The sequence below is a fragment of the Cololabis saira genome, chromosome 12, assembly GCF_033807715.1.
Source record: "Cololabis saira isolate AMF1-May2022 chromosome 12, fColSai1.1, whole genome shotgun sequence".
Taxonomy (NCBI): domain Eukaryota; kingdom Metazoa; phylum Chordata; class Actinopteri; order Beloniformes; family Belonidae; genus Cololabis; species Cololabis saira.
The window spans coordinates 25,392,639-25,404,187 of record NC_084598.1 but is presented as its reverse complement, the minus strand read 5'-3'; the positions used below and the strand labels follow the sequence as shown (position 1 = coordinate 25,404,187).

The 11,549-nt window shown below is 43.1% G+C and overlaps 2 protein-coding genes across 7 annotated transcripts in view; one reads left to right on the top strand and one right to left on the bottom strand.

Annotated features, from left to right (window-relative positions):
- Positions 1 to 687: 687 nt before the first annotated feature.
- Positions 688 to 3,001, top strand: sp5l (Sp5 transcription factor-like). Its single transcript, XM_061736158.1, has 2 exons — positions 688 to 793; positions 1,192 to 3,001. The coding sequence occupies exons 1-2, from the start codon at positions 740 to 742 to the stop codon at positions 2,236 to 2,238; spliced, it is 1,101 nt and encodes a 366-aa protein (XP_061592142.1). The 5' UTR covers positions 688 to 739; the 3' UTR covers positions 2,239 to 3,001.
- arhgef25a (Rho guanine nucleotide exchange factor (GEF) 25a) overlaps positions 2,600 to 11,549 on the bottom strand; it is a 64,690-nt gene continuing 55,740 nt past the window's right edge. For 2 of the 6 annotated variants that reach the window (XM_061736152.1, XM_061736156.1), the window contains 9 exons: positions 11,450 to 11,539; positions 9,687 to 9,779; positions 9,219 to 9,269; positions 9,030 to 9,107; positions 8,750 to 8,941; positions 8,330 to 8,510; positions 7,088 to 7,317; positions 6,712 to 6,846; positions 2,600 to 5,834 (listed from right to left, as the gene is read on the bottom strand). In XM_061736152.1, the coding sequence (XP_061592136.1) occupies positions 5,709 to 5,834; positions 6,712 to 6,846; positions 7,088 to 7,317; positions 8,330 to 8,510; positions 8,750 to 8,941; positions 9,030 to 9,107; positions 9,219 to 9,269; positions 9,687 to 9,779; positions 11,450 to 11,539 (1,176 nt within the window). In that variant the 3' untranslated portion in view covers positions 2,600 to 5,708. The remainder of the gene's footprint in view (positions 5,835 to 6,711; positions 6,847 to 7,087; positions 7,318 to 8,329; positions 8,511 to 8,749; positions 8,942 to 9,029; positions 9,108 to 9,218; positions 9,270 to 9,686; positions 9,780 to 11,449; positions 11,540 to 11,549) is intronic. The other 4 variants (XM_061736153.1, XM_061736154.1, XM_061736155.1 and 1 more) reach the window with 4 other exon arrangements.

Genomic DNA, 11,549 nt, shown 5'->3' with positions numbered 1-11,549 from the left:
TCTACGAATCTTAGATCTTTTAACAGACTAAGCATTTTGTTCTTGAGCAAAATGTGCTCCTAAATGAAAGCGTGGAAATTTGCTGAAACAAAAAAATGTTATTTTTAATCACGCATGATAATAGCTGTGCGGATTTCTCCTCCACTGAAGAACTTGGTGACTCCAAAACATGCCCAGTGACGTTCAAGCAGATGCTGAATGATGTTCTGAAATGTAGACAAATGAGAATTCTCATGAAACCTTAAGTCTTTTTTTTCCCCTTCTAAACAATTGGAGGAGGAGTCGGTTCTTGGGGTCAGCATTTGGTTGAAATTGAGTGAAATTATGAGTAGCCCACCCCTTCACCTAACGAACCCCCCTCCTGCTCCTGCTCGCCCCCCTCTCGTCTCCTGACGGGCTCGCCTGCATCATACTGGAGACCCCGTTGAGAGGATGTTTTCTCTCTATAAAGAGAAGCTGCAGCTCAGGCGCCTCTGAGATGATCGCACGCATTTGGTGCGCGCCTCTCTGCCACCAACTCCAGACGGGCTGCTTTGGACTGTTAGTGAATATTCACCTGCTGGGACGGCAGGACTTTTCAGCTGAGCAGGGGATTTTTCCAAATTCACTCTCGGAGTCCTGCAAGATCCGAATGTGAGCATCTCGTCTGTGTGTGCCGCCAGCTGTAGTCCACGGTGCGTGTCGGCTCTGGGTGCAGTGTGTGTGTGTTGCAGGTGCGGGAGAAGGAGCGCACGGACAGATGGCTGCGCTGACAATACAAAGGACTGACAACTTTTTGCACACGTTTTTACAGGTTGGTCCTATAATGAGTCTTTTTTTGTTAGTTTGTTTGTGTGTTTTTAAGGCAAAACATTAGTTCCGGTGCCTCTCCACTATTTCTTACTGTGGTAGCTGATAGCCTGTATTTAACTTGTTAGAGTGGGAAAAATTATTATTAAATTGTTTTATTTGTTCGAAAAATGGGCAACAATTGGTGGAAATGTATTATATCAGACGAGTTAAGGTGGGCAAGATAAGCTTTATGCTTCAACCAGAATAATCACAATGTTGACCAGGGAAAAACCTGTGAATGTTTGTTATCTTGTTTGTTGATTTTTCTGCTTGTGATTGACCGAAATAAATATTAACTAACTAACTAAGTTTGATAACTTTTTTTTTTTGTACTGATGTATGTTTTTGCTCGGCACACAGGACAGGACGCCCAGCTCGTCTCCAGAGGGAACCCCCAACGCACTCTCCTTCCTGGCCACCACCTGCAGCCAGGCCTGGCAGGTGGGGGGCAGCATGGGCTCAGAAGGCTCCCAGTTCCCCTACGAAAGCACGGTCAGCTCCACGTCTGGAATGTTTCAGCTCTGGAGCAACGACATGGCGCCCAACACGGCCCTCAGCACGCACCAGATGACCTTCACGGTGCCCAAGGTGCAGTTCCCTGGACACATGCAGTCTGGCCTGAGCCATCACCATCACCATCATCATCACCACCCCCACCATCACCACCACGAGCTGCCTCTGACCCCTCCGGCTGAGCCCGCATCGTCCTACTCCTTCGAATTGTCTCCTGTTAAAATGTTATCCTCACAGCCGCAGGCCAGCAGTCCCTATTATCCTCAGCATAACAGTGTGGGACAAAGCTTCCCCAGCTTTCTCCAGAACTCCTCGGCCAGGCATCACCTGTCTGGAGGCCATGTAGAGGAAGGGCAGCAGTGGTGGAGCCTCCCCCAGACTAACACAACCCCTGCCAATCACCCCTTCTCACTGGGCAGACAACTGGTCTTGGGTCACCAGCCACAAATAGCTGCTCTTCTTCAGGGCACCTCCAAGGGTCTGCTGAGCTCCACACGCCGCTGCCGACGCTGCAAATGTCCCAACTGCCAGGCGAACGGCGGAGGGTTAGAGTTTGGGAAGAAGAGACTTCACATCTGTCACATCCCGGAGTGTGGCAAAGTGTACAAGAAGACCTCTCACCTGAAGGCACATCTGCGCTGGCACGCCGGAGAGAGGCCCTTCATCTGTAACTGGCTCTTCTGTGGGAAAAGCTTCACCCGCTCTGATGAGCTACAGCGGCACCTCCGCACGCACACAGGGGAGAAGCGCTTCGGATGTCAGCAGTGTGGCAAGAGGTTCATGAGGAGTGACCACCTCTCCAAACATGTCAAGACCCATCAGACCAGGAAGAGCCGGTCTGGGCAGCCTTCGCAGAATACGGACCCTCTGCTCGCCAATATTAAGAGAGAGTAACTCTGCGGTCTGCCGTTCAGAAATGTTAAAGAAGAACAAACAGACTGTGACCCACACTTACTGCCATAGGTTTGCACTAAAGGGTAAGCGCCATGCTTCCCAAGTTCTTTTTTTTTTTTTTTTGGCTTGTCAAAGTCCAGCTTTTTAATTGTTGTAGTTCCATGAAAATAAATTTAGCCATAAAAAAATAAAATTTCGGCAAAAACAACTGTGTGCTGTTTGAGGCAACGCACCTTCTAAGAAAACTTGAAACCTTTTTCAGTGATACTGTAATTTTGCTGCTTTCAATGTACTTTTCAGCACATTTCAACCTGATTTCGTACAATAATGTTTTTTGTTTTTTTTTAAACTGACATGAAAATCCTCTTTTTATTTCAAACTTCATCATATAAGAACGTCATTCATATACAAGAAAAAAAATCAAATTCCGTAATATGTTGTCCATATGGTCACTTTAAAAATAAATGTATGCCTCGCTAGGGCTTAAAGTTGCTGTACAAAAACTCTGTTTCTCTCTGAAACAGTAGCTTTATAATTGATAACTGACTTTGCTGTTTTTATTTGATTGGATTTTAATTCCAAAACACATCCTATAATCATTCTGGTTCAAGGCAAAGATCTCTGAGAGAGAGATCTTAAACACTTATCTGCTCTTCAGATGCTGTATAAAACACAATTTATGCAGATAAGACAGTTCTTTGTAAATTATGTATAAATATTATGAAGTTTTATTTGGGTTTTGGCAGCATGTAAATTTTAATAAACATCGTCATGTAAGCAATTTCCCAGTTTCTAATAGTGTTTTGTTCTTTATGCTAACGACAGTCTTGTGACACAAAAATACAGACTCGAGGGTTTTAACCTTTTTAACCAGCTGTTCCAGTAAATGCATGAATTTCGCAGAGTGCCCCCCGATCGCCGGAAAGATCTAACTTTTTATTTAAATGATAATTTGATTGCTTTCAGAATACAACTACTGTTCATTGTGATGTCGGTGTGAAGGAAGAAGCTCCTAAAAGAAAAAGAAAAAAAGATCTAACATGGTGGGCTGTTCAAAAGATTTTCACACCTCAAAGTAAATACTCATCCCATTGATGGAGCTGTTTGTCTCACTTGCCGCAATCAAGTTCACAGTCATGTGGCTTTTAATGAGTGTTTTCTTTCTCTCAATGGAGAAGATTGAGTCAACAGATGCAACAGAGGGCAATGGAGAGGAATTCCCTGTGAATGGGACCCCTGTTGATGAGCCCCCCTCAGTGGTGACAGGAACTCCCTTTGATATTGCGTTCTTGTGAAAGTTAATACCCCTCCCACCTCAAACCTCCATATATCACAGCCGTGTTACGATGGGCCCCGCTTTACTGCCCAGAATGGGGCTTTATTCGGAGGGCAGCCAACCAGATGTCTGCTCATCCAGGGGTTTCTTCTCTTTGTTTTTAATCCTGTTTGAACTTCCTCCAGTGGGATGCAAAAGAAAGAGCAATACTCTCAGAAGTCCCACAATGCAGACTAAAGGAAAACCCTACAGCTGAAAGAAAAAATGTCATTTCACCATTCTATCAACTAATTACATAATCAATGAGTACACTACATGTACAGAAAGCTTGAGTTTTAACTAAAAAAAAAAAAAAAAAAATTAAAATTGACTCGAAAAAATAAGTAAAATAATTCTTGATTCGATCATCCAAGAGATGTATGGAAAAACCCTTCACTCACTTCTCAAAAGACACTTTTTATTGATATAATACATCTGTTTCCGTTGAGTCGAATGTGCCTTTAACCAACCTTTTCTTGGTTTTCGGCCCTCACATTTGGTTCGCTGCAGTGGTATTCCTTTTGTGTTACATGCAAACCTGCTTGATCCATGGAGAACGCAACGCTTCACGTTCAATCACAATGAAGTCAGCGATACGGTTAAGATTATTCAACCTCCCTTTTTGGTAAATGATGTTTGTTGTGTGTGATTTTCTTCATCTCTATCCTTTTAATATTTTTTTGGACAAGTTATCAGAAAGCTTGAACATTAGCCCTGAAATGTGATGCCTATTGATCTTTGGTGCAGCTGCATGATCCAAAAGAATCGGAGGTGAAAGCCTTTGGGGACCTCTACTGGCCAGAAACTGGATCTCGCCCCTTTATCTCACCCAATCTCCTCTCTGTGCCAGTAGAACCCGGATATTTTAGATTATTTGTTAGCGTAGTGAGAAGCATGAGTATAGAGTAAGGACATGAGACATTTCCGTTGTTTTTGGCACTGCTGAGGAAGACGGACCATGCAAATCTATGAAACAACCAGCTGGAATGGTAACACTTTTTTTTTGGGCCTACCTGGGTCATTATTCACCTTACATGTAGAAATGATTGATTAATTTATGGTATGCACTGTACAGTATTTAGCCCATGAGGGTAAAAGCTAACAGAGATTATAGAAACTGTGCACAGCCTTGACATGACAACAGTGGACTAATAAAACTATTTATATTAGTTTAAATCATTGCGTTTTTACGGACCCCTGTCCCCAAGATCACAAGTAACCTGCTCCAGGCTGTAAAAGAAAGATCAATGGAAAGTAGCATTGTGCCAGTCAGTCACCAAGGAGATGTTGCATGCAGCCCTTCAGGTCAGCAGAACAAGCTCTTTGAATGCCTCTTCAGGTGTTGCCCAAAGAACAGAAATCTGAGGTGACGTCATACCCACAAAGCACCTCCAGGGGGCTCCCTCATGCCTTCTTGTCCAGATCAAAGGGAGACCAGTCAAACAGAATATCAGAGCACGCCGGCGCTCTCAACACTGTGGCAACAAAGAAAGTTCCTCCACTTCCAGATGAAATTTGGGCGAGGAAAGTTCTTGTAGCATGCTTACATCAAGTGTTCTGCCTTTCCCGTTCTCGTCGAATGAACTGGAAACTCGGTTGTCAGCAGGGAAGTGAAAGTACACATGAATATAGCTGTATCTTTCTTCATAATGGGGTATCACAACAGAAAAAAGAAAACATTACCGAGGGAGTAAGAAGAGCCACTGACACTCCTTGTACACTCTCATGCACATAGACACATTCACGCATCGATTGATAAACATACATTCAGGCACACATGTAACTCCAGTGACTTCCCCAATTAGGAATGAAATCATCAAACAAATTCCCCGTTTCCTTTTAAGGAGAGAAGAGTATTAGATACAAGCTCTCAAAAAAGGTAAAAAAGCAGAAACCGTCCTAAGGATGAGTTTTTGTTCTTTATAATTCTGCATCCGGGTTGGCGCTGTTCATGTAATCTGAGGCCTCATCACCTCCTTTTAAGTGGCTCGAAAAAAGAAAGGAGCCAAACTGTCTTCATATTTGCAGCCCACGATTCCTTCATGTATCTGGTTCCCTCACAAATATCCAGAAATCGTGAATAAACCAGGTACAGATCCTGAATGGAATAAACAAACAGTGGACAAATGTTGTCTCCACAGCTGTCCTCCAGAGTTCAAAGGTCATCCTCGGCTAGCTGGGCAAGGTTGCTGGGCCGTCTTCCAGCTGAGGGGCCTGACAAAGGAGCAGGGTTTCCAGCATCAACAGCCTGACCCCTGCGGCAGCCCTCTCCTGCTCTCTGCTGGGGAGAAAAGGAACATTCATTACGTCCCTAATAACCCCCCTTCCCCCATAATGCATCTGCAATATCGGAGGATTTGCTTTATTTTTGTTCCAACAGAGGCATAATAAAATGTTATTTTTCCCACGCTTCTCATACATTTAGAGTATAATATTTCAACAAGAGCCTGACAGCCCTAATCTAAAATAAAAATCCACTGGCCCGTGCGCATGCATGTACCAACAGCACAAGTATGGGAAGCATTGATCTGCATTTGGAAAGGCATCTCTTTCTAACTTCCATGCCTCGCTCAGGCTACTTCCTGTTTGTCGTGTGCCAAGCCATTCCAGCCTGAGTAAACAGAGACGGACAAACAGAGCAACTACTAATGCTCTGTCAGCAGAGTACAGGGAAGATAGGGACATTTAGGGAAAATCCAAACCAACAGAATGCTCCGATTGGTTACCTGGATCCTTGGAGAATGCATTTTATTTGAATGTGACTTTCTAACGTCAACTATCCATTTCCCTCAGTAGCTTTCCATTTCCTTTTCTCATCCAATAGGGGGAGAAATAGCTCTTCACAACAAACCCTTTCACTGCATGGGTGCAATGTTAAAAAAAAATGGTTAGTAATGGTTACTCAAGTCTTTCATCTTTTAATTAACAGTAATGAGCAAAATGGAGTTGTTTTTAGATGTTGCTCAGTGGCCTATAATTATTTCTCCCCCAGTGGTTTGTTTCCTGTGGTTTGTATTGTCATTAATTTTTCCCACCACTACTGAATAATGACTGCTCGATAACTCTCTAGCACAATGTTCAGCTATGTGCACAGCAATTACGTTTTAAATGTTCCACTGAGGCCTCGGCATGTCTATAAAAGAGTGCATATACACTACCTGTGCACCTTGTGTGGCTGGGGAGTACAGCCCATTTGACACAGCTTGACAGTTTGGCTGATCAGTGAGGCCCAGTTGGACGTGTGATGGAGAAACAGTGTGGGAGTCAGCAGGGCATGGCTGGACCACAGTGGCCTGCAGATGCAGGTGAGAACAGGTGGGTCACTCAGTACTGGAGCGCATGCACAACATCCAATTAGCTTCTTTTTTTAAAAATGTTTTGCCATATTCTCGCGCAACAGCCACGAAAGCTCAAGAGATAAGGCGGCATAGCAGTGTCTCAGGTGTAAACATAAACAGAAATATTGTGCTTGAATGGGAAGCTAAAGTAGTACAGCATTGCTGTGAATAGCGAGATACAGCTGAGGTCACCTACATCCTTCAGACAGAAGATCTCGCTGGGTCCTTGGCTCTGGCCTTGGCTCGGCAGGTAGAGCGCGGGCAGAGAGGTGTTGTGAGAGTGGAGGGAGGGCAGCTTATGACGGTCTATAGAGGCAGACGAGTGGGGCCGCAGGGCACCGGCAGCAGACAGAGGGGGCTTCATGCTCCGGCCAAGACTATTGGACTTGCTCTCACGCCGCTGATACTCAATAGGTGACTGTAAGGCTGAAAGAAAAAAAAAAGAGAACAGAAGCATGTATTATAAAATCCTTTTCCTTAATCTGAATGTTTATACAGTGTTGCATGAGATGGATTCAGCTTTTATTTGTTGTGACGAGATAAGGCTTTTAACATACAGTATGTCAAAATGATTTCTGTTTTGATCGTTGCTGCAGTTCAATGTTATGTAAGCACAAAACTAGAGAAAGAAAATAGTAAAAAGTGGTGGTCATTTAAAGAGTATGGGAAAAATCTTGGTACCCAAGAAATAAGGCCAAAAAGCTAACATCTCAAGGGTCATTATCTCCATGCCCTTTGGCAGAAGTGCAGTAAAAACAGATACAGTTGGTTATTATCCATTCGTTATCGATGCCCGCAAAAAGATTATTTCAGTCCTTGGTCTTTTGTATTTCCACTGAGGTCAGAGGCACAAGGCTGATGAGGCAAATCAAGCCTGTTGAAGTGTGGATGTCTGTCTCTCCTGGCCCAATCACTGGTGCAGCCACGCTGCTCAGCTGCTTACATTGGAATTAACACCAGGACGTTCACGTTAGCTGTTTTAATTTCAAAATGGGTTATTTTTTATGCATTTCCACAAGGTTGTGGAGGTTTTAATTTGTGTCTTAGAACATAACTGCTGTGAAGCAATCGGAGATTTTCTCTATTACTGTGATTCACTGCATTTACTGATTTTGTTTCCCCCACAGTGGAAACACATCAGTCACATCAGGAAGTGCTCCTCAGCTGCCTTCACTTAAACTGTTAATGTAGCATTTCTCTCTTTATAGAGTCATGCAATCATTGCACTTAGTCTTGGTAAGTATTTTAAAGCGTAAGCTATCCTAACTTTATTTAAAATTTAATTAAAACTTTCACTGCTAAGTAAAATCGGAGGATCTCGCCCCGGTCCACTGATATAACTCACAGTGCACCTGCGCTAACAGCATTATCAATAAAATAAGTCTACACCATTTATGGATTTATGAAATATGGAGCAGTTCCCAGAGCTGGGACATACCATTGAGGAAGTTGCGCTGGCTTTCCAGAATCTGAACCACGTCATTGACCCAGGCTCTGCAGATCTCTGGAGAGGAAGCCTGCAGCTGGAAGCGCACCAAGCTCCCATCAGGGTTACGTGAGGTCAGTACAAAACGCGCATCATCGCCTTCCACGCTGGGCTCCACCCCCAGGCAGCTCACCTGGAAAACATCACATCTGACTAGCACCTGAGAGGAGTTCATCCTGCTTGTTAAATAACAGATGTGAGTCTTTAAAAAGTACCCATCGAGGAATTGCATAACATGCTAATTTAGGGCAAAACGTTTGTGTGGTCTGGGTATGTTACTTACAACCTGAGAATACGCTGATCTTTTTCATTTCTTGGTCTGTTGTTTATCTAACACTGTGTGGCTTTACAAGCATCAGCTTCAGTACCCACCTTAATGCTGCTCTTAAAGGTGTACCCAGGGAGCATGAAACCTTTCTTTCTGTCGATGGGCTCACTAAAGATGACCAGCTGCTCAAACAGGAACACTCGCCTCTCTTTGGCTCGAGACAGGAAGCTACTGTCCTGCTCTGTGACGGTGAAGGTATCTTGTTGGAGCAGTTTGCCCTGGGCTGTGATCTTCCCCTGAGACAGGAGAAAAGCAAAGAGCGGCAGTGGTTACAATCACTCTTTGATTAAAAGCTGCAATGAGAGAAAGTGCCCAGACACGCACCTCGAAGCCTTGCAGTCGCCCCACATTCATCATATCGTTGCATCGTTTGGGCACGAAGCACATCACTTCAACTGCTTTCTGTTTTTGTGACAAAAGTAAGTTTTGCTATCAAAAGCGCCGGTACACATCATTACTTTGAACACACTAAAGAAATCTTTAGAGCTCATGCTTATTCATTAAGACACCCACATCCAACTCCTCTGTGTCCATCCCAGCTTTAGTGTAATACTTTAGGAAGTCCTAGAGAAGTAAAAAAGACAGAAAATGTTAGGCTTACTTGCCAGAGTGAGGTGAGCACATCAGATGTATTTTTACTGGTGCTGAACTCACCTCTCATTAAAGTATAAAAGGCCAGAATTAGAAAATTAGGCAAAGTTTTATACCATAGATTTTGATCACCATAAAGGGTATTGAAATAATGCTATTTGCATCCTTTAATAGGAAGGGGGTCTCATTCTGTCGCCTGCCTCTTCCTCTCCGACAGGACTGCAGTGTGTGTCATGAGTTATTATGCACACGGGGTGTTTACGTGGGCTCGTATGCTTACAACCACAAGGCAGGCACTGCTGTTTTTCTGACAGCTGCTCAGTGTGTGTATGTGTTTAGGTGCTGGTGTGTGGTCAGCAGCACAGAAGTGTGCTTTTTTCTTTTTTTCACCTTTAGCAGAAGCTGGTACTTCATGATCCTCTGGACAGGTTTGATGAGCAAGTCGTTGAGCTGCAGCCTGTGACCCAGCTGCAACCGGAGCTCCTGACAAACGGAGACGGACACACAACACCAGTCACCGTGACAGCCACAGCACTAAACATGGCACCTGATCGCCCATGTAATCCCGCTACGTCAATAAATCACAGAGATTATACTGCATATATATATATATATATATATATATATATATATATATATATATATATATATATATATATATAGATGTCAGATGTCAGAAAAGCCATGAAGTGGCAGGTCAAAAGAGATCCAGATGGCCATGAATTACATACAGCATACAGGCAGGGGACTGCCGGTCACACAAAACCTTCACTCAGCACACAGGATATGTGGTTTATGAATTTTACATTTACTTTGACTTTTACTTCTATGGGCAGAATATAAACTGAACATTTCTTCTATATTTAAATTCCTTTTGCATTTCTGGCATAAGAAGGAGTATATACTCCAAAAGGTGTTAGGCCAGTAAAGCTTTTTACTACCTGTAACGTTGCCACTCATTCTCACAACACTGTAGTGTTGAGTATACCGGGCCTTGAAGCATTTCCCTGTATTACTTTGTCCCATTCTTCCTGCAAACATCTTAAAGCTTTAGCAATATGTAGAAACTGTTGCCAGGTTTTTCTTATCAAAGTCTCCACACATTGTCTACTAGGGGCAGTTCGGGACCACAGGCAGGCCAGGCTGGGATCTGTATCCTCGTCTTCCTCAGCCATGCCTTTGTAATGGGTGGACTTTTTATTGTCCGGTTGAAAAACACTTGGAAGTTCCTGGAAATAAAAATTATGTATTTAAGGCAGGCATATGTTGTCCTAAAATCTCATTGTACTTTTCTGTATCAGTGCTCCCATCACGGAAGAATAAATTACCTTTGTCCGGGGCGCTGATACAACTCTACACCATATCAAAACCTGGCTTTTGGACTCATTGTTGATAACAGTATGGATGGTTCTTTTCTATGTTTTGTGCATAGCACACAATGTCCATTTATTTCCAAATGGTTTAGGTATTACTGACCCGTCTGACCAGAGCAGACATTTCCACAGTGTGATGGTCAATCCCAGATACCACCGCTGGATATGGTGAACAGAATGCTTCTTGTATTTGCTGAGTCCAGTTTTAAGTGGTGTTTATGATTGTAGCTCTGCTTGTACTGCTTGATAAAGGTTTCTCAATATAATCAACTGTAGTCCACGTGGTTATACCAGCAGCTGATGAATGATGATTCTTGATGCAACGTCATTTTAGGGTCTGAGATCTGACTGAGACTTGCACTCTTGCTCTTAATTGACTTAAATTCCTCCAGATTCCTTGAATTGCTTGATCCCTTCCATACAGTATTTCTTTGAGAAGCATTTTTTTTGAACATTTCAATCCTTTTCCCATCTGTACACCTCAGCTTTTCATGGACACTGCTTTTGTGCCAAATCATCATTATAATCACCTGTAGACATCACCTGTTTGAAACAACAGCACTTTTTTTCAACTCTTTATTTGCATTGAATTGACTCTGAAAATCAAAAAGGGATGTTTACTGACAAATTAAATGAACTTAATGAGAAACATATGAATTATCACGGTTTCATATTGTCAAGAAAGAAATAAAAGTCAAAGTAAATGTAAGAATTCCAACATCGGCCCGACCTTTTCTGATTTGAGGGTGCATAGAAAGGTATAAGTTAAAGGTTTCTCACCTCAAAGTAAGTTTCGATGTATTCTGAGACTATGTGCTCCGACTTGGGCTTGTTCTGACAGTACACAACATACATATGCAGACGCCTCTCCTGCAAAACA

Excerpts from the sequence above, each read along its gene's own strand:
- sp5l (XM_061736158.1), top strand. The coding sequence starts at position 740 with ATGGCTGCGCTGACAATACAAAGGACTGACAACTTTTTGCACACGTTT. Across the intron at positions 794-1,191 it reads TTTTGCACACGTTTTTACAG|GACAGGACGCCCAGCTCGTC; the intron begins GTTGGTCCTATA and ends CTCGGCACACAG.